Below are 24,197 nucleotides of genomic sequence, written 5' to 3' on the forward strand. Positions count from 1 at the left end.
AATTAGGTCACTCAAATTCAGCTAGGTTGCATACAGACTCAAATAAATAAATAAATAAACCTTAAATATAAGTTTGCTGGATTAATAATGACCAAGACATAAGCTTATGTTGGTGGATATATAATGAGTAATGCTACACCCACCGAAACCATTGCCGGAACTTACTTCCCGAATGGCGTGGCTGGCCACGTGGCTCACCCCACTCATTCTCTCTCCTAAAAAACATAATTCTACTCTCTCTCTCTCTCTCTCTCTCTCTCTCTCTCTCTCTCTCTTCACAGGCTGAAAAGCAACTCTCCATCCTTGCCCCCAGTCCATTGCCATCCCCAAGTTCTTCCATGGCTTGAGGTATAGCACTGCATGTCCTCGGTCTCCCCGTTTGACCTCCACCCAGAGACCCTTGAATCGAAGCTTCGTCGTCAAAGCCGTAAGAGGAATCCATCCCAATCTCCTTCCCTTCTCTCTAATTTCCCTCTTTTTTCATTGTGTTGGTGCTTATTGGAATTCGGTTTGAGGATGTGAAGTTTTTCTTGTTGATTTTTGTGATTTCTTGTTCAGTGCTCGCTGCCGTTGGTTGGGAATTGCTAGCCGGATTTTTGAGGTGCAAAAGCTGCTTTTTGATCAGGAGTTCATCAAGGTATATATCTTCATTTTGGGGATTGGTTCTATAGATGCTTTTACGATCTCTATCTCTCGCTGCTATGCTTTTGTGTTCTCCTTTATTTTAGGTTCTTTTGCTATAGGATATGTCATATTGAAACCTAACATATCATAAAATGGATATGTTCCAAGTATACTTATTTTCATCACCAGGACTGGGGCTAGATGTTTTCTTTGCCTTTTGGTTATAATGGAAATTATTAAATTCAGTTATTTGTCTTACATTTTTATGCTTACTGGATAAACTAGACCATGTCATAGATCTGGGATATGGTTTGTTTTTGTCTTTGATTGGCTTGATTTTGTTTAAGTAATTATGGAATTCAAGCTATTTGATGAGTTTTAAACCAATTCAGATGGGCAAACATGCACATTTCAAGTGGCTGACATTTTTTGAGGGAAAGATGGTAGACTCAGAAGGCAAGTGACATTTAACATTTCTTACAACGAGATTGAATTTGATATTAAATATTCATGTCGTCTATTTGAATTTAGAGGAATTTTGTGTAGACATATATGCAAAGTTCATATTGAAAAGAATGTAAAAGAGATTCCATCTTGATATATTTTACCCAGGTGGAGAAAAGACACTAAACGGAGACATACTTATGTGATGAATTGTTATGATGATGCACAAACCAATGAACAAAAAGCACCTTTCAGCAAATTATGTTCTCATTTTTCTAAAGCTGCTGAAATTGCCATAGAATCCAATGAAAAATATCATTTTTTGATGAAATCTGTGGGCGTTGCAATAGACAAGCTTATGGATGATACAAACTATTGGGAGAGCTATTCAGATCAAGTTATGTCACCAATATTTTTGGAAGAAGGCCATAAGCACCATCAAATTACATCTTCAACCACAAAATTCCTAACTCCTTTAAAAATACGGAGTAAGTGTCGGCCACCATCAAAAAGAAAGAAATCAAAAGTTGAAGAACTAATCATTAGAAATAAAAGAAAGGTACTTATATTTTACATCATTCCATTTCAGTTATATAACTATTTTTATGGTTTAAAATTAATGTTGCTGATTTCAGAGAACTCAAACTAAAAAGAACATACAAGCTCAAAACAACATACAAGTTGAATATATTGAATTATAATAATCTTTAGTTATTTACTTTATAATGATCTTGATATTGCACAAAATATTTTTAATATATTGAATTATATTTTGTTCTTTTTAGGTGAATTCGAATTCTCATGTAGATGTAGTGACTATGCCTGTTTATAGCTTCAATTCACAAAATCATAGCCTTGATGCTTCTTCACAGGTAAACAAAATTTACATTGACTAGTAAATATTGGTTCAATGTCAATTGTATATATTATGGATATTGTTTCATTTTCTCATTGGTTTTCTTCTTATATTTTCTGATGTTTAAGGTGATGTAGTTATAACAATAAGAATGGCAGGGTTTCTATATTGTGCCCTAGGAATAGACTGGTCTATCTAAGTTATATCAGTTTTTTCTTATTTGTGTGTTCTTTTCTTGTTGGATTTTTCTTTAAGATGTTTTTGTGATACAGGGCATTGCTTTGCTAACATTAGGGATGAGCAAAACTGGGTAACCGATCCAGTTTTAAAAACCGGATCGGAACACCGGTTTTTCGGATAGACAAAAACTCGACCCGTATCCGACCCAATTTAAACCGGGTACCAAAATTCAGATACCCGGTTTAAACCGGATCGGATATCGGATATCCGGATCCGAATTTAAGTTTTATCTACTCCATGAATTTGTTTTATGTAACAACATTACATAAAAAAACAAATATGAAAAACTTATATCTTATCAAAAACATTAAACTCTTATATTATTCTCTGCACAACAAAAATAATAAATAATTTTATCAAGTTTAGACATTACACATCTTTTGAAGCATCAAGCGTCTCATTAATAATAATCATTGGTTGCTAGAGAGATAAAAGATTTGAATTGAGGCTAGAGAGAAAATACGGGGTAATGGCCATTAGGGACTGGAAAGCGGGGATTTGGAATTTTTTTTTTCTTTTAACTCTATAGAATTTAAATTTATTTATATATATATATATATTAGCCCTTATAAAATTTAAATTTATTAATGTGTACATATATATATATATATAAAACTCTTAAAGGGGTTTAGATGAGGGATTTGGATTTTTTTTTTTTACTTTGTAGATCATATAAAAATTTAAAATTATTAGATATATATATATATATATATATATATATATATATAACATAATATAAATAAAAAACCGGATAGGATTCAGATACCCGATTTTTAATTTCTCCTGACCCGGATCCGACCCGGTTTTCATCTAAAAAATTCGGATCAGGTACCTGAAAAATTTGGGCCAAAAAATCGTATACCAGATCAGATCATCGGATCCGGATATTTTTGTTCACTTCTAACTAACATGCTGGTTAAATGGAAATCAAATTGTTCTGGCAGTTTTGTTTGGCCTATGTTCAGCATAATATCCCAAGTTTTTGTTCATATGTTGTTTTTGGCTTACTATGGTAGTTTGGCATAATATGTTATGTTGGTTTGGCTTACAATGAAATGTTATGGGAGTCTTAACTTGTTTGGTTTGGCATAATATGTTATTTGGTATATATGTATGTGTGCGTTATGTGTATTAAACACATGAATGTGTTATTCATCAATTGTTCTGGCAGTTTGTTTTCATCCTCAATTTTGTTTAGTGTAATATTAAGTAAGTTGTACATGTTGATTTATGAGTTATGTATAAAGTTCAGGATCAATGTGTTATGTATTAAACACATGAATGTGTTATGTATAAAGTTCTGGATCAATTGTTTTATGAGTCATTTATTTAAGTTTTGATTAAGAATTGCCATTGTTTACTTTGTGTATGAATTGTTTATAATAAACAATGGCTATTGAACTGCCATTGAGTTTATAAACAATTCATACACACAATACTCAATGGTAGTTCTAAATCCTTGTTTATAATAAACTGAACTGCCATTGAGTTAACATCATGTGATTGGGTTTATGATGTTCTAGATTCAGTTTATTATACAAGCTTTAAATGATTTCTTCTTCTGCATTCAGTTTATTATAACTATGGTGTGAAACTTTGGGATGTCTGTGTGAAAGTTTGGGGTGTCTAAGGTGCGAGGTTATTATAACTGTGGATGTTTGTGGGTTTAAATTTTGATCAGATTTTACTTATCAACATTGTGTTGTTATTGCCATACTTGTGCTGGCATTTTTATTTTTTTTAATTCACTGGGACATAATTTAGGATATTACATGAAATTGACTTTCAATCACACAGCCTATAGTTGCTCTTAGGTATCAAGATAATGCGCAATGAAACATCAAACCTTGACAATGGTAAAAAAAAATTCTCAAAGATCAGATTTTTTTTTTTTCTTTTTTTCTAGAGCAAAAATACCAATATTTGATACAAACCATTCTTAGGGGCAGAAAGAAAAAAATTTGAACTATGAAAACCAATTTTACATTATTTCTTTCATAGAAAAAATATCATTTCCAATACTTCCATTTGTTTCCCCAGCAGTGTTTCTTTGATCCCATTAACAGATCCTAAAATGCCATAATTTTTTAAAGCAAATAAGAACTCATAAATAAATCCAACAAATCCAACAAATAAATCCAAAATCCAAAAAAATAAATAACAATTAATAGATCTAACAAATAAATCCAAAAATCACACTCATAGATAGCAAATACGAACTCATAACAAAATCCTAACTATAAGTTCTAGAATCTTTGAATTTACTCAAAATTGTGACCAAATCTTGATCCCAATCAAGCACAAAAAACAGTAAAAAAATGATTTTCATAACAAAATCCAACTAATAAATCCAAAACCCAAACAAATAAATCCAAAATTCACACTCATAAATAGCAAATAGGAACTTATAACAAAATCCTAACTGTAAGTTCTAGAATCCTTGAATTTACTCAAAATTGTGACCTTGATCCCAATCAAGCACAAAAAACACTAAAAAAAAACAAAACAAAACAAAAATGATTTTTCATGAGAAAACCGCACTGCGGCGTGCGGCCAACTCCATCCTCTCCAAAGCACTAAACAAATCGTCGAACACCTTCAATGCATCCCTCTCCTCAACATCGAACCCCCTTCTCTCCATTGTCCAACCCACCTTAGAAACCCCCACCAGATAGTTGCCGTCTTTTTGCAGAGTAGAGTGACGCGCGGGATGGAGCTAGGACTCGAAGACGCCGTGGCTGAGGTTGCAGGCGTCACCATAAGGGCAAGATCGGTCACGGCGGAAGTCAGGGCAGAGGATACCGGAGTAGGGTGGAGTATGGAAAACGGCGGTTCATCATGGCAGCTAGCTTTTGCTGAGGTGAAGAGGAGGGATGGATGAGAGCAAGGAGATGGAGATGAGAGCAAGGGGGATGAAGATGATGAGCTTTAACCGTTTTTTTTAATTTAAATGAAAGAAATGAGCTAATGAGGAGAGAGAGAAGAAGGCCACGTGGCCAGCCACGTCATTCAGGAAAGCTTAGCTGGGCCTTGGTTTCGGTGGGTGTAGCTTTACTCATATATAATATATTTAATTAATCAATCTATTTCACATCAACAAATGATGCATATATTTTTATGAGTAGGGCTGTCCTAGGCATTCGTAACCAAGGCCCAGCTAAGCTTAGAGCTCCATAAATTTTTAGGACCCTATAATTTTTTTTTAAAAAAAAATTGTATCTAAAGTATTTGTTTATAATTATCCTATCCACATAATTATAATGTTAAAATTTTTAATTGATTTTTAAATATTAAAATTTAATCATATTGATATCCAATAAATTTGGTATTACAATAAGACCCCATAATTGTCTAAACCCCACAAATCATTTTGAAATTATATTTAAAATTTTAATTTACTATTATTGTGTCCATTTAAACTATAAAAAAATTAATTTATAAATATTATCAATATATAATAAATTTAGTCTTACACTAGCTAGTGAAGAAATCAATCAATGAAGTAATTATTTTGGAGAAGAAAATAAAAAATATTTTTACATTACTCTCGAAAAGAAACAATATGAGATATTCAGCATACAAGTGTAGACTAATTACCCTAAAAAGTAGGAACTTATTTCTAACAAAAAGGAAGCTAAAAGAAAAGAGTATAAATATTACAACTATGAAAATAATACAAATGTTACAGCAGTGAAGATATGTATCTTTGATTGGAGCAATTTTCTCTTCAACTAGGTGACACAATTCATATTTTATTAAAATTATATTTAAAATTTTTACCTATGATTATCCTATCCACATAATATTATTAAAGTATTCCAAATCTCTAAATTTTTTTAATCAATATTTTATTTATTATAATTAATAATAATAATAATAATTTTTATTTTTATTATGAAATTATTATTTAATAAAATTAATTTTTAAAAAATATTATGATTTAGTTAGGCCCTATTTCCACTATGGCCAACCGTATTTATGAGAAGACTTAATAAGCTGAGAAATCTAGATATATACCAATGATTTTTTGGCTTATTAGTACTGGTCTCTTCTATAAGTTTTTGTTTCCGAGATTATCCGAAATTGAATACCATAACCAATGTGAGGGCAAAGGTGCTTGTTGATCTTGTGGTTGTGTTCTACATCCGTGCACATTCTTGATATTCATTAAATTAGACGCTTGCCATCTATTTGTCAATATATATATAGTTATTTATTAAATATGTGTAAAATGTGTTATTTTTAATATATTTTTTGTTTAACATGAAATTATAAATATTAAAAAATAAATGTTTTTTTAATATTAATTTATTTAAATTACTCAAGAAGTTTAAAATGTTGAAGTTGAGTGATGGGTTAAAAAAAATAGATTTTCTCATAAAATAAGTTATTTATTTAGTTGTTTTTTATTTTATTTTTTAAATAAATGAAGTAGATTTGTGTGGCGAGCTGACATGACAAAAAAATATACATATATTTCGGAGGATAATAAAAAAATTTATATTACAAACAATAATAACACCCAGGGCATTGTTGCGTTTTTTCAAAAAAAAAAAGTGTGAAAATATTAAATTATATTAATAATTAATGAAGAATTAATTAATGCATAATGATATTATTAGTTTGACTCAATTTAATGAGCTTAATCTCGATATGAGCTAAGGAAAATAAAATAAAAAATTGGAGGGAAAAGTAGTTTTGATTGAAATGGCTTTGAAATGGAACATTTGAGTCGTGGTTTTCTAAGAATTGCTGCTAATATATGTATTTTATGGTGGTTTTAAGCAGAACTTTTTTGATAACCTCTAAGAATGCAGTATTTACTGACAGTTGATGTTATTTTGCATAAATCACCGTAAAATACTAAGTGCGAAATGCCTATTTTATTGTAGTGATACCCACACAGCGCGGGAAGGTTGTACTCGTGCTCAAAATTCCATTGAAATTGATGCTTGGTGCTTAACCGAAATAGTATTTAATTTTTATGGTATAGTTGTTGTCTTTACTTACACACTAGTAATCCATATCCAAATCTTAATATCACCAACTCAACTTATTGATAAAATTTATTATAAGCATTTCATAAAATATTAGAAATATCAAATAACCCAATCACCTAGGAGACCAAAGTAGAAAATTATTAATAAAAAAAAAACTATTCCACCTCACCAATCATAAGAAATTATTAATAAAAGACTCTTATGCTTAATAATTTTTTGGTCAACTTATAATACTATTATACTATTTCACAATGTTGTATTCGACTAACATTTTTATATACATACAACATATTTAATTAATCAATCTATTTTATAAAAATAATATTATATATTTCTATATAACGACTTGCCAACTAACGTCGGGTTAAAAAGACATCCAAACTCTTTTTATCATCCATTAATTTACTGATTCTGAATAGCTAATGCCTAATTTCCCTGCTACCTTCAATTATCCACATCCCCTCCCAATCATTGGAGTACTAAATGATAAACAAATCTCAACTTGCTTCCAAATTGACCAACAAAAACATCAAACCAGACCTTTGCAAATCACAGCAAGAACAAGAGAACCATGGGGTGCACCTTAAGCAAATGCTGCAGGGGCGGCGAGAACAAGAGAACCAGGTACGAGTCAGTGAGCAAGGGCAGCGGAGAAGAGCCCACCGCCAACAAGACTTTGTCTTCGGCCACGGATCACGTTACAAAATCCTTCCAGTCAGTGTACAAGGCCACTTTGGAGCGGTTCGACCTGAACCATGACACGCTTGGCAACATCCAAGAACTCAAGCACGAGTTGTTGGACAACCCCCAACTCATCTCCTTCATCGAAGACTACCTCAATACTAGCATCGAAACTCTAGACTTCTTCAGTTTGCTCGACAAACGCCTCCGAGAAGCACACTCCACCGTCTACCTCGCTAACCGAGCAGTCTACCTCTTCGAAACCGGTGCACCCGGCTGGGCCGTCCTCAAGGATCTTGAACACTTAAGAGAACAAGGCAACCCTTTCCAACCTTTCCCTAAGACCACCGAGGTTGAGCTCCAGCGCTTGTGCGAGCTCCACCGTTCCCGTATTCAGAAGCTTTTAGAGCGCCAGCAAGTCCTGAATCAAAAGCACGGCAAGGTTGAACAATGGAAGAGAATTTTGTCTTGGATTGGCTTAGTGGGCATTAGTTTATTGTTCATAAGTTCTACAGTGCTTGCGATAATGACTGGTCCAGTGGCAGCCCTCACTGTCCTTGGACTGGCTGGCTGTGTGATTCCGCAGGTCTTGGACAAGGGGATTAACCCTCTTTTGGATAAGCTTAAGAGCTCTACTGAAGGTGAGAGAGACACCATTGTTGATCTAAAGAAGCAAGCCTCAGTAGCCATTCATGAGCTTGACAGCATTAATGCACTTGTTAAAGAGTTGGAGGTATATGTTAACTCTGTTGATGGGTATGCAAGGTTTCCGTTGGAAGGGGAGCATGATGATGAGGAGGAGAAGGTGGTGAAGATGAAGATAGCCATGTATGATATCAAGACCAAGGCTGAAAGTTTAAAGACTGGGGTTGAGGATTTGAAGAAGGAGGTCAACCTCCGGCGTGAGAACCTTAGGACAGCCGTGACCACTATTTTGATGGCTGTCAAAAATAATAAATATGAATGTATGTCTTGTGTTTAGTTTAGTCTCTATGATAAATTATTGGTGAAATGGTTAATTATTATTTTTTTTTATATTTATGTGTTTTACTTCGATTATTTTTATTGTTAGCTATGAATTAAATAGGTTTTTTTTAAATATTGCTTTTTTTTAATTAATTACTAGAATAGCCATTTTTAGAATTATTTACCAAACTAGGTATTTTTATTTTTTTAATATTAAATTTTAATTTTTTTTTTAATAGCTGTGGGTTCCACTGGTTTTTTAATATTAAATAAATCAGCAGGTCCCACTAGTTTTTTTAATATTAAAAATTTTATTTTTTTAAAAAGCGGGATGGAGTCATACTAGTTTTTTTAATTAAAAAGCAATTTCTGTACTAAATCACTTATCATTTCATAAAATTTTTTACAACTAGTTTTATTCTCACTTCTACTTTCACTAAAATAAACTCACTCGATATTATTAATGAACGAAAACAATTACATATATTATAAAATTATTCAACAAATACAATATTTAAATTATATTACGACATATGACTTGGACCAGCTGCATTCGGACAATTTTGACGACTATGGCCTGCATTACGACATAGACCACAATGCTTTGGCTGACCGCCCTCCCTTATGTCCATCTCATTACTAATTCACGGTGGATTTTTGGGCGCACGAAAGTGGTCTTCGCATTGTAAGATCGTACGCGAGGCGTGGACCATTATAGGGGGTTCCAGTGTTTCTCGTTTGACATTGGTTGAAACTCTTTTATGATATACATTAAAAATTTAGTCGCATAGCCTATAAATATTATCTACGTATGCCTGCCAATGTAGATGAATGTATGCACTACTTGCAAGAACATGGCGACAAGGAAAATGAAATGTTTGAAACTCACTACAGTCACACCATTGTTTTCTTAAATCAATGCGGTAACTGCCAGCTATACCACCGCACTGAGGTGGTGCCATTTCATCTGCCATGAAAGAATTTTCTTCACGATCAAATTGACGAACATAAATGCTACATGTTGTTTGTTGATTTTCCTAAATTGTCATTTCAAATTGACGAACATAAAAACTAGTTGTAAAAATTTTTATGAAATGATAAGGGATTTAGTGTAAAAATGTTTTTAATTAAAAAAAAAAACTAATAGGACACATCCCAGCTTTAAAAATATAAATTTTAATATTAAAAAACTAGTGAGACCTGCTGATTTAAAAAAAATAAAATTTTAATATTTAAAAAACCAGTGGAACCCACAGTTATTAAAAAAATTTAATATTTAATATTAAAAAAATAAAAATGCCTAGTTTGGTAAATAATTATAAAAATGCATTAAAAAAGTAGAAAAAAACAACAAAACCCCACAAGAAGTGGCGAGAGAGCAACTGAAAGTACAAGAGAGACAAAAGAAACAAAAGAAACAAAAGACCAAAAGCAAAACAACACTGAAGAACAGGTCACTCAGGCCCAAAAAGAGCAACTGGAGACCACATCGTCAAAACGAACTACTCCGTAGGAAACATGTCAATCCCTGTCTGTCCACCAAGGAACTGCAGACTACGCTTGGCCGTAGACACAAACCCTTCCAATTTTGCTTTTTTGGGATCTGGCATTGCATTTATCCAAGACAAGAACATATAAATAACTTTCAACAGCACGGACCGATGAACAGAATAAGCATTGTTAAAAATTCGAGCATTTCTCTCAAGCCAAACATGCCACAGTAAAGATCTAATAACAAGGTCCACGGCATCCTTGATAGGTTTTGGAATAAGAGCTCGCCAGCTCCCCCACAATTCTTCAACAGAGCGAGGAGGGGGTGGAAAATGAAAGCGAGCTGCAAGGAAAATTAAATATTAATGTAATGTGTAAGTAGTTTACATTATTGTAAGATAAAGCTTTGTTTACATTATATTATATATTATTAATAATTAACAAAAAAAAAATGAATTTTGTAATAGAGTGTTACCAAGATCCGGCTGGGTTTCTAGTTGTTCCAAACTATTGGGTGCTGTTCATTTGTTGGATGAGGCTTAGATGGGATTTACATAACCCCATCCAAGTATAAGGTTAACATCGATCAGAACAATGAATGGACGTTGTTCCATCCATTAAAATGGAATGAGCATCCCATTGTGTTTTAAACAAATGTGTTTTCTTATAGTTTTACAAAACATTTTACTCTATAGAAATAAATAAATTTTACTATATAAATATTTAAAACACAATGGGATGCTCATTCCATTTATTTATATTATATATTATTACTAATTAATAAAATATTGATTTCGTAATACAAACTCTATTAGGACCTAGGGTACATATTGGATCAAAGCAATGAAACTATCTCATTTGATTATTTTAATTTGTCCATTCTTTCTATTTAAACTGAAAGAGATGACTTTTCTTAATTAGTTCAGTCATTTTGACAATATATGAGATGTTACAAAAGTATGCTTTATTATTTTGCCAGTTGAGTTGAGCAATTTTAAAATGAGAATTAATCTTTAATTCATCTACAATTAATTTACAAGCAAGCTGATATATGTATAAACTCTTTTAGATTTTGTTATGTTCACCCTGATTAAGATGAGATGTGTTGCATTGTTACCTTGTATAAATTTCACCATAATGTATCAATCTAGTACGTAGCCAGATGATGTTAGTAGCCAAATGAGCAACATCATCAAGAGTCTGATTAGGGTTTTACCTTACTTTTTTGATTTCGCATTGTGAAGTTTGTCTGTATATTTTGAATTAGCCTAAATCAAATTATGTTAAATGTAATGGTTTGCCACATTAGAGAGTACTTATAAATTTAAATTATAAGCCATCATATATATAATTGATGAATTAATTAGGCTTATATATGTTTTGTTTTCAGCACTAGGGTTTCTTGACATCATCAAGATCTTAAGAGTATTGTAATACTTTCTTCATATTATTGAATATCTTCATCGGCAAACCGCCCGAGGTTTTTTCTTCGCATTGGAATTTCCTCAGACATCTTTTGTGCCTTCTCTCTTTACTTTGTTGATGTAGGCAGAGCAATTCCAGCAGAACCAGAAGGGCCTAATATCACTAAAGCATAACACAACCAATCACCTCATTTCTCTTAGCTTTAATTGAATTAAACCTTTGTTGGGGGTATTTTTGTCTTTTCATTTCTTAAGAAACAAATTTCAGCATCTACTTAGAGAAATCTCGTGGATAGATTTCTTGTTTATATTCTACATCAATTGACATTAGAGGAAGGCTGATCCTATGCAAATGGCTGATGGCAATGATAGCAACATTAACACCAATGTTGCCATCCTTCAAACCCTGACCACTATTCAACAACAGATGCAACAAATGGTGGAGGCAATGCGGAATCTACAAACAAGTCAACCTCGACATCGAGGGGTTTGTCATCATGTTGAAGGAAGGGCCATTCCCAATCCTCCACTACATGAGAATGTTGCAGGTTCAGATTCAGATAAGGAAAATCATATCTCTGATGGAGAGCAAGATTTTGATCCTCCTTACCCAAAGATCAAAGCAAATCTGCCATTTTTATAGGGAAATCTTGACGTGGAGGGTTGACTTAATTGGGTTGCCAAGGTCGATAAGTATTTTGATTTGATGAGCATAGCAGAACACATACAAGTCAAATATGTGGCTTACAAGCTGCGTGGTGGGGCTTCAGCATGGTGGGAGCAACTCTAGGGTAAACGAAGGCGACAACATAAACAACCAATCCGTAGTTGGAGGCGTATAAAGGAGGCACTAATGTTGAGATTTTTGCCATCAGATTATGACCAGATTTTGTATCAAAGGTATCAGGATTGTAAACAAGTTGTTCGAACAATCCAACAATACACGAAGGAATTCCACCGGCTGTCGGAGAGGAATAATTTGTTGGAGACTAAAGCTCAACAGACCGCAAGGATCATGAGTGGCTTCGAACCACCATCCGAGATCATGTAGAATTAGCATCGTTGTATGGGGTAGATGAAGCGATCAATTGTCCTATGAAAGTAGAAGCAAACTGAACAGTGCAACCAGAGGACAACCAACTGGCATAGAGCTGGGGAATCATCGGGAGGTCACAATCAAGGGAATAGACCGAACACCAGTCAGATTGAAAGCTCTCAACCTTTTGGATAGAAAATACCCAAAGAAAGCTAAAAAATGACGGAACCGAGTAGTCACAACCATCTACGAGGCGGTCCACAAAACTAGTAGGATTCTAATCCATATGCTCCAGAATGAGGTAATAAACGCTATCGTTTTAACCAATTAGGGCATCTGTCAAACAATTGTCCCAACCGTGGTTAGGTTAATATGGTTAAACATGAAGGCCAAGCTGAAGATGGGTTCGAGGTCACATAATAGCATTACACTGTGGGGCCAGATGATGTGTGTGAGGAGAATGAGCAAGTTGTTTGTGTGGTTCGCAAATTAGCACTGACTACATACGGAGTCAATGGCGGAGGATCCACAAAGGCACAATATTTTCCGAACAAGATGCAAGGATAACCAATGAGTGTTTGATGTTATAGTGGATAGTGGCAGTTAGGAGAATCTAATATCTCAGGAGATGGTTAATCAATTAAAGATGAAGATGAGAAAACACCCTCATCCTTATAAAATTGGGTGGATCAAGTCTATGGGTGAAATTAGAGTTACAAATCAATTTGAGATAGATTTTTCCATTGGTAAATACAAAAACAAGGTTGTATGCAATGCGGTGGACATGGACGCGTGCCAAATCATGTTGGGAAGACCATGGCAGTTTGATGTGGATGCACATCATAAGGGCAGAGCCAACTTCATTGAATTCATAAAGAATAGGGTGAGATATACTTTATGCCCCTTGATAGGTGAGAGTGAGAGGAAGCATTCAACAGTATCTCTTTGTTCTACCAAGGAGTTCCAACAGGAGATAAAACAAGCAACTTTTGTAGTTGTCATGGTGAGTAGAGGATTCCTCAATACTGTTAATGGCGTTCCCCAATTGCTGCATTTCCTTTTAGAAGAGTTTTAAGAACTTATTCCTGAAGAGCTACCCACGGGCTTACCCCCATTGTGGGACATCTAGCATTACATTAATCTCATTCAGGGAGAGACATTGACCAATTTACCCCACTATTGCATGAGTCCTGTTGAGAATGAGATTTTGCAAATGCAAGTGGAGGAACTACTAATGAAGGGTTATATTAAGGAGAATATGAGTAATTATGTTGTCCCAGCACTCCTAATACCGAAGAAGGATGGATCTTGGCGGATGTGTGTAGACAGTAGGGTAATCAATAAAATCACAGTACAATACAGATTTCCAATTCCGCATCTTGATTATATGTTAGATGTCTTGCAAGGTGCCAACGTCTTCATAAAGATTGACCTGCATAGTGGATGCTAGCAACTCTGAATTACACCTGGAGACAAGTGGAAGACGACAATCAAAACCAAGGAAGGATTGCATGAGTGGCTTATCATGCAGTTCAGACTATCCAATGCTCCCAGCACATTCATGCGACTGATGAATCAGGTCTTAAACCTTTCGATAATAAGTACATAGTGGTTTATTTCGATGATATTTTGATATTTAGTAAGTCTGAACTTGAGCATGTGGGCCATGTGAAAAGAGGTTTACTAGTATTGCAGGAAAATAAGTTGTATGTGAATGCAAAAAAAGTTCAGTTTAATGCTCCAAAAACTGTTATTTCTAGGCTTTGTGGTCTCTGCTAAAGGCATTCAGGTAGATGAAGTGAAGATTCAGGCTATCCGTGATTGACCCTGACCAAGAACAGTGGGAGATGTGCGTAGCTTTCATGGCTTGGCCATACTTTATAGGCGGTTCATTCGAACTTTCAGCATTATCATGGCACCGATAACTGAATGTTTGAAGAAAAGTAAGTTTTTATGGAGTGAAGAAGCTAAAAACAGTTTCCTTATCATCAAGGAGAAGCTAATTAACCATTACTCCTATCTTAATTCTACCAGATTTCAGCAAGGTGTTTGAGCTGGAAAGAGATGCTTCCATTATTGGGTTTGGCGGAGTGCTCTCCCAATCAGGCCGACCTGTGGCATTCATGACCGAAAAGCTGAATACCTCTCAACAAAAATAGACAACGTATGAAACTGAATTGTATGCAGTGGTGCAATCCATAAAGCATTGGGAGTAATATTTATTTCAAGAAGAATTTGTGCTGCATACAGATCATGAAACATTGAATACATGAACACACAAGAAAATCTCAACAGACTGCGTGCAAGGTGGGTTACATATCTGCATAAATTCACATTCGTGATCAAACATAAAGTGGACATCATAATAAAGTTGAGGATGCCTTGAGTCATCGAGCTAGTCTTTTGGTTACCATGGAAAATATAGTAGTTGGATTTGACTGCTTGAAAGAGTTATATCATGAGGATGTGGATTTTTGTTGACAAGTGGGCATAGTATGTCAAGGGTCTTGATGTTCTGCCGTTCTTGATACATGATGATTTCTTATTCTACAAGAACCCTTATGTATTCCACATGGTTCTGTGAGAGAAGCATTGATTTCAGAGTTGCATTGTGGAGGCCATTTTAGTAGAGAAAAAACAATTGGCTTGGTGGAGAAATGGTATACTACTGTCTGCAGTTGAAGAGGAATGTGGCGCATTTTGTGCAGAAGTGCATGATCTGTCAAAGCAATAAAGGCCAATCTCAAAACACAAGATTGTACATGCCTCTACCTATTCCTGTTTCCCCATGGGAGGATGTTTCAATGGATTTTGAATTTGGACTTTCAAGAATGCAGTGAGCTTTCGATTCTGTTCTTGTAATAGTTGACTAGTTCTCCAAGATGGCGCACTTTATACCATGGAAGAAAACTGCTAACACTACAAGAAACTGTTGAATTAGAAACAGTAATTTAGCAACGGACTGTTTCTGTTGCAATTTAATAACCGATTAGCAACGGATTAGACTGTCCGTTACAATGTTACAAACAAAATTTAGGACCGTTTCGAAATTTAAAACGTAAATTCCATCGGTGGCTAATCCGTTTCTAAAATAGAAAGCGGATCAAAATTTTCGCTTTGTAAAAGTACCAACGAATTGTACCCGTTTGTAAAATCGTAATCGACTATATATCGGTTTTCTAAATATTAGCAACCCGATTAAGTTTCCATTTGTAAAAGTACCAACGATTTCTACTCCGTTTGTAAAATAGTAACGGATTACTTGTCGGTTTCTAAATATTAGTAACGGATTAAAATTCGGTTTGTACATTAACAACGGATACATACTCCGTTTGTAAAAATAATAGTGGATTTTTTTATCGGTTTCTAAATATTAGCAACGGATTTTGGTTCCGTTTGTAAAGTTATATTTTATTAAATAAAATTTCACTTCTAGTTGATTTGAATAAATTTATGTATATGTATAAATAATTTTTTAATTGTAATCACCAAAGAATAATAATTTTTTTAAATTATTTTTTTATGAATATATATTAACTCTTTTTTTAGATATGTTTAATTTTACAGATTATTAACCTTTTTTTATGAAAAATATTTTTTTAGGATAAAAAAAGGACAAAAAAATTATTAGGGATTTTTTTAATTACTCAAGACCAATAATTTTTTCTTAAAAAAATATATATGACAATAACTTAAATATAAAAAAATAGCCGTAATAAGTTTTTTTCAAACAAAAATTAGAATATTTAGATTTTTGTAAATGTATTGATTATTGCAAGAGAAAATGAATGTTAAAAAAAGATAAAATATACATCATTTTAAAAAAATAACAATTACAAGCGGATATTATAATCCATTGGTAAATTACAAAGCGGATTTGTAATCCGTTTGTAAATAATAACAGATTAAAATTCGGTTTTGTATATTAACAACGGATACATAATCCGTTTTGTAAAATAATAGCTGATTTTTTTATCGGTTTCTAAATATTAATGTAGATTAAAAATTCGGTTTGTATATTAACAACGGATACATAATCCGTTTGTAAATTAGCAACGGAGTTTGGTTCCGTTTGTAAAGTTATATTTTATTAAATAAAATTTCACTTCTAGTTGATTTGAATAAATTTATGTATATGTATAAATAATTTTTTTAATTGTAATCACCAAAGAATAATAATTTTTAAATTATTTTTATGAATATATATTAACTCCTTTTAGATATGTTTAATGTTACAGATTATTAACCTTTTTTTATGAAAATATTCTTTAGGATAAAAAGGACAAAAAATTATTAGGGACTTTTTTAATTACTCAAGACCAATAATTTTCTTAAAAATATATATGACAATAACTTAAATATAAAAATAGCCGTAATAAGTTTTTCAAACAAAATTAGAATATTTAGATTTTGTAAATGTATTGATTATTGCAAGAGAAAATGAATGTTAAAAAGATAAAATATACATCATTTTAAAAATAACAATTACAGACGGATATTATAATCCATTGGTAAATTACAAACGGATTTGTAATCCGTTTGTAAGATAGTAACGGATTAAAATTCGGTTTGTATATTAACAACGGATACATAATCCGTTTGTAAAATAGTAACGGATTTTTTATCGGTTTCTAAAGATTAGTAACGGATTAAAATTCGGTTTGTATATTAACAACGGATACATAATCCGTTTGTAAAATAGTAACGGATTTTTTATCGGTTTCTAAAGATTAGTAACGGATTAAAATTCGGTTTGTATATTAACAACGGATACATAATCCGTTTGTAAAATAGTAACGGATTTTTTATCGGTTTCTAAATATTAGTAACGGATTAAAATTCGGTTTGTATATTAACAACGGATACATAGTCCGTTTGTAAATTAGCAATTGAGTTTGGTTCCGTTTGTAAAGTTATATTTTATTAAATAAAATTTCACTTCTAGTTGATTTGAATAAATTTATGTATATGTATAAATAATTTTTTTAATTGTAATCACCAAAGAATAATAATTTTTAAATTATTTTTATGAATATATATTAACTCCTTTTAGATATGATTAATGTTACAGATTATTAAATTTTTTTTATGAAAATATTTTTTAGAATAAAAAGGACAAAAAATTATTAGGGACTTTCTTAATTACTCAAGACCAATAATTTTCTTAAAAATATATATGTCAATAATCTAAATATAAAAATAGGCATAATAAGTTTTCATAATTACAAATTTTTTTAACTCTAATCAGGAAATATTAATTTATATATTATTACTAATAAAGTTTAAGATAGATTCAATTGTTTGTTAATAAGTTTGCAATATATAAAATTATTAAATATATTACATATAATTTTTGATTGAATGATTTTTAAAATTTAAAATATTATAAATAATAATAATAATAATTGTAATATTATTATTATTATTATTATTATTATTATTATTATTATTATTATTATTATTATTTAATTATTTATCACAAACGGATCTATTGATCCGTTTGTACAGCACAAACGGATTCCGGATCCGTTTGTGTATGACAAACGGATCCATGATCCGTTAGTATAGCACAAACGGATCCTTGATCCGTTTGCCTTCAGATGGATCCGGATGCATTAATCAAAGCGGATCCGGATCCGTAACCTATTCTCAATCTCCCTTTTGCTACGTTTCTTCTCCCAGTTATTAATTTTGAGCCCTAGCAATCGAGAAGCTCCTTCCCTTCTCCACATTGGATTTCTCCAAATCTCGGGCGCCGCCATCGCGTCACTTCCCTCACGGTGCACTCGTCATTGCCACACTTTGCCGAATCGCATGTTCTCCTTAGGCTGGCGGAGCCAGAGCTCTAGCAATTCGGCATTGATTTCGATTAGGTAAAATCAAAACCCTAGGGGCCAGAGAATCGCTGTCATTCGGTTCACCTTGTTGGCCTGGCCTGATGAAGCGCAGTTCAGGGTTTGTTCTTGTTTAATTAGTCCAATTGTTTCTTGTTGATCTTGTTGTGATTCTTGGTGAGATGTATGTTTGGAATAGGGTTGTTTTGTAGGAGATGGCTATTAGAGCGGGAAGGTTGAGACACCGGATGCTGATGAGTGGCTTCTTGTATGGTGTGCTGCTTTAGAGGTAGCGTTATTTGTACAGTCCTTCCTATTTTATTCATTCACTTGGGTTTTATGTAGATGTGGAGGTAACTTCCCTTAATATACCTCTATACAAAATGAATCACTTCTATATATTACTTACAAAACTAAATTAGCATTGTATTTGTATTCTAGTAAATGAAGACTTTAATGTATTTGACCAATTGATATTATCCTGCCTACCTATTACCCTGATGCTACATGCCATCAAGTGGAAATGCATATACATTTATATAAATTGCTGTGGAAAAAAAACTGTTGAAAAAGAATTATCTGGAAGCTTATATATTATGTTAACTTCCTGGCTCACCTCCCTAGTTCACAATTTCAAACATGTTAATGGAAAGTTTTATCAAAATTGAGAAACCTGAAGGTATATGGTTTAATAATTCATAGTTACTTATAATGTTAGAGGATGCCACACATAAATCAGGCTATTCCTCCTTTTTCATTCATGCACGTAGCTTTTGACTTTCTTGTTTCTTTTTACTGTTTCTAAATGTGATTTGAATATATTGAATAAATATATCTTTATGATAATGTATTTGTAGCTTTTGACTTTCAATAAAATAAATCTTTGTTCCCCCACTCAGCCAAGTACTCAACACAAGGTATCTACTGTTTTAGTTTAATTTTAATGGGAAAGTCTGAGAGTGATATATATGATGTTTTTTATTGGCATGAAAGAAATACAACCATTTTTCTTTTGTATATTGTTTTCTCGTTTTAATAATAATGCCAACAAAAATCATCATTCATTTTTATTTTTTTTAAATTTTGAAGAAAAGTGGATTATTAACCACCAAATCATCATTCATTATGAAAACAACAAATTATTTAAAACACAATTAAGTCATCTCTCAAGATTATAAGAAGTACATAACATTACAAAATAAAAATAATATATAATTTATTTTTATACAAAAAAACTGGTTTTCCTGTTTATCCTTAAAATTCAATCGTTGCTCATCAGTTTGGGCCATTTGGGCCAATAGAAGATCATAAGTATAAAGATCATATTTATACTTATGATCTATAAGTATAAAGATGTATCATCTCCTTGCAATGGGAAAAAGGTAGTTTGATATTATAAGGATATATAAATAATATTCTAATATAGTTAACAAAGCATATTAAATTTAAATTTTCAAAATGTTGGTTCTCATACTGGACCGGTTTGTAAAATTGTAACAAATTTTAATTAATTTTGAAGATTTTAGGAAAAAGCTTTCTCTCTTCAGTATTTATTTTTCAAAATGTATTTATTTTCCTTTTGCATTGTTTTGCAGCACTTGGCTTAGTTGAATTCTCTTTGTTGCAATTTGACGTGTTTCACCCGTCTTATTCGTAGTATTAGCACTTTCGATATAATCAAGTGAAGCACTTTTGCAAATGTAAGTACTATGTATTTTTTATTTTTATGAATTTACAAGAAATTGATTTTTACGTACTTTGATAGGGTTACATGTATATGATATTTCATGCCACTAGATATACAACAATGTTTACTCGATTACATTCTTTTTATAACGATGCTTATTAAAATGAATTCGAAAGGAATTGGATGTATGTTAGGCTTAAAAGATGGTTTTCTAAACCCCGATTTTCTACAAAGGTATCAATGGCTTCATTGAGTTTGCAAGAATGCACCCTGAATGTATGGATGGAATTAAAATCAAAATGTCCATGCAATCATCGAAAATGTCAAAATCGTGCATTCTGGGATGAAAATACTGTTAGGTATCATCTAATGAAGTATGGATTTGTAAGGTACTATTACCAATGGATTCACCATGGAGAACCTAGTAAGCCATATATCGACACTCATGGTGAATGGTGTAACCTGCTAAGGCTACAAGTCGTCGGACCATCATCATATAATATGTATGAACAAATGGTCATAGATGCTCTGGAGGGCTTGATTTCTCACCTACTTATATGGAGGAGCCTCCAAAATACTGGTAGCTAAAAAAATTGTTTGATATGTTAAGAGCGCTAACCAAGAGCTATGGCCAGGATGTGAAAATCACTCACAACTATCAGCAGTTGCAAGAATGTTAAATATGAAGGCAAAACATCATTTATCTGAAAGATGTTTCAATGACTTTTGTCAATTTTTGAAAAGAAATATTACCGTACGATAATGCAATACCAAGTAACTTTTACAGAACAAAGAAAATAGTTCAAGGCTTGGGTCTACCGGTTGAGAAGATTCATTGTTGTCTTAATGGATGTATGATATACTGGGGAGGGGATACTGAAAGAATGACTTGCAAAATTTGTGGACATCCTAGGTATAAGCGTCGACAAGGTGAGCTCATTTAAAAACAAGAAAGATATTCCATACAAGAAAATGTATTACTTTTCCTTTAACAACAAGGCTACAAAGATTATATGCATCAAATACAAAGCGAAAAGAAATGAGATGGCATGCGAGCATGAGCTTGAACGAAGGGGGTGATGCGCCATTGTTCACAGCCACTGCATGGAAGCATTTTAATAGCACTCACCCGTCATTTTACGTAGAACTCAAAATGTGAGATTGGGGTTGTGCATCGATGGATTCCAACCTTTTTGGGCGATCAGGGGTCAAAGCGTATTCCTCTTGGCGAGTATTGTCACTCCCACAGTTTGCCACCTTGATGTATGAAAGAGGAGTATATGTTCCTAACGGTGATAGTTCCCGGCCCCAGAAATCCGAAAAGATATGTTAGATGTGTATTTGCAGCCTCTCATTGCAGAATTGAGGCAATTATGGGAAATTGGAGCTGTAACATATGATTCATCAACAAAGAATAATTTTCAATTGCGTGCGGCACTTATGTGGACCATAAGTGACTTCCCAGCATTTTCGATGTTGTCCGGATGGAGCACTGCAGGTAGAAGAGCTTGTCCCTACTGTAAGGATGATTCAGATGCATTTACTTTAACAAGAGGGGGGAAGCAGTCATGGTTTGATAATCATCGCAAATTCTTGCCTCGTAATCATCCATTTAGAAAGAACAAGAATGCTTTCATTAAAAATAAAATGGTCACTAAAGTGGCTTATGCAATCCAAACTAGTGAAGAAATCTTTAAAGAAATACAAGATCCCGAGTTAACAAAGGGTCATGGATCATCGGTGCGTATGAGACCAATAGTCGCATTGCTAAGACTACCGGTTGGAGAAAACGTAGCATTTTTTGGGATTTACTATTGGCGAACAAATCTAATCCGTCCACAACCTTGATGTTATGCATATTGAGAAAAATGTGTTTGAGAACATATTTAATACTGTGATGAATGTCGAAGGAAAGAGCGAAAGATAATGCAAAAATCAAGAGAAGATTTGAAAGAATTACTGTCGGCCTCGAGTTAGAAAGAGTTGTTACTATCGAAAATATCCTAAAGCATGTTATACTTTGGATAAACAATCAAAAAATTGTGCTTTTGTGAATGGCTTCAAATCTTAGATTCCCGATGGATATACGCTCAAACATGAGTAGATGTATTGACATGCGAAAACTGAAGCTTTTTGGTATGAAAAGCCATGAGCTGCCATGTCTTTATGCAAAAGGTTACTTCCAATAGCATTCGAGAACCTGCTTCCATCAAGTGTTTGAGGGCATTAATGAATTGAGTAATTTTTCAAGGAGCTCACTTCAACCGTAATCCGAGAAGAGGATATGCTAAGGCTTAATGAAGAGATTCCTTTAATCCTCCTAGAAGCTTTGGAGCGTATATTTCCTCCAAGTTTTTGATTCAATGGAACATCTTCGATTGCACTTGGCTTATGAAGCATGGATAGTCGGGTCCGAAAGACAATATCGTTGGATGTATCCATTTGAAAGGTGAGACATATAATTTATTGGCGTATCCTCTTATTCATAAATAATATTTAACACTTCACACATATAAATGGAATTTTTGTAGGTATCTCGTAAAAATTAAAGAACAATGTTAGGAATAAAGCTAAAGTAGAAGGCTCCATATGTAATGCCCTACTTAGTCGAGGAAGCTTCATTATTCACAAGACATTATTTCTGAACCACATGTGAAGGCAAGACTTGGAAGGTGCCACGTAATGTAGACAATGAAGAAGATATTATGAATGGCCCTGAAAAATTTATCAATTTTTCACACGTCCTGGAAGGACATTAGAGAAGATCAAGAATCAACTATCTTTCGGAAGAAGAATATTCTACGCACGATATACATTTTTATTAAATTGTCCGTAAGTGCAACCATTCATAAAAGTATGTCAATTTATTTTCAAATTCAACCTTAGTTTGCTTTTGATTTTATACTAACTTTTTTTTTGTTTTAATATGTGAAGTATCTATATCGATGAGTTACGCTCAATGTTTCCGCAAATTGAAGATAGACACATTGATCAGAAATTAGAACATGATTTTGCAATATGGTTTTATAATTTTGCACATGATCCTTCTAAACATATTTCCAATCAAATCTTGAAGGACTTATCAAAGGGACCGCTGAGAAGCTATAAATGTTACAGTGGATGCATAGTGAATGGTTATAAATTTCATACAACAAGTCACAATTCAGATGGCACAATAATGAATAGTGGTGTATGCATAAAGGGTGCAAACTATGCTACAGATGAAAATGACTACTACGACCAATTAAGGGAGGTTGTATGCTTGAGTACCCGGGATTACCAATCAAAGCGAACCATTTTGTTTAAATGTGATTGGTTTTGATCCAACACCCTAACACTGAGAACAAAATGTCATTTTGCAATATAAAACTAGTAGACATCAAACCATAAGCTGTTCTTCAAGAAATATGAACCTTTTGTTCTTGTTGTTCAAGCAACACAAGTTACTATACAACGCACTCTAGCTTAAAGCGTGACAAAAGTTGATTGGTGGGCGTGATTCAAAGTAAAAGCTAGATCCACTATAGAGCTTCCTAAACAAGTTCATGAGACAACCTCAATAGCATATGAAGCACCTTTTCAACAAGATGAAATGGAAGGCCCTTCGATACACATCAATGATTTTTGACATAGAATCGGGCCTCTAAATGATCCGAATGGGGCGTATATTGAAATAGTCGATGAAGAAATAGAGAGTGAAGAGGAGCCTAATTGAATCGTAATGTAATGATGAAGGGGATGAACATGATGAATTTGCAGAATTTGAAAGCGACAGTTAATGAATTAAGGTAAAACTATAAATGAAACTTCTACAAGTAATATAAATCAAATTAAATAAATAATATTAATATTAATCTGTACTTGTATTCTACTTTTATTTATTCTCGATCCAACGCTGATTGATCGTGCACGCG

The 24,197-nt window shown here is 33.1% G+C and overlaps 1 protein-coding gene across 1 annotated transcript; it reads left to right on the plus strand.

Moving 5' to 3' along the window:
• The first annotated feature begins 7,725 nt into the window (after positions 1-7,725).
• On the plus strand, positions 7,726-8,845 carry LOC120253625 (UPF0496 protein 1-like). Its single transcript, XM_039261928.1, has 2 exons — positions 7,726-8,486; positions 8,611-8,845. The coding sequence occupies exons 1-2, from the start codon at positions 7,736-7,738 to the stop codon at positions 8,655-8,657; spliced, it is 798 nt and encodes a 265-aa protein (XP_039117862.1). The 5' UTR covers positions 7,726-7,735; the 3' UTR covers positions 8,658-8,845.
• Positions 8,846-24,197: the final 15,352 nt, after the last annotated feature.

Source organism: Dioscorea cayenensis, unplaced genomic scaffold (genome assembly GCF_009730915.1).
Source record: "Dioscorea cayenensis subsp. rotundata cultivar TDr96_F1 unplaced genomic scaffold, TDr96_F1_v2_PseudoChromosome.rev07_lg8_w22 25.fasta BLBR01000138.1, whole genome shotgun sequence".
Taxonomy (NCBI): Eukaryota; Viridiplantae; Streptophyta; class Magnoliopsida; order Dioscoreales; family Dioscoreaceae; genus Dioscorea; species Dioscorea cayenensis.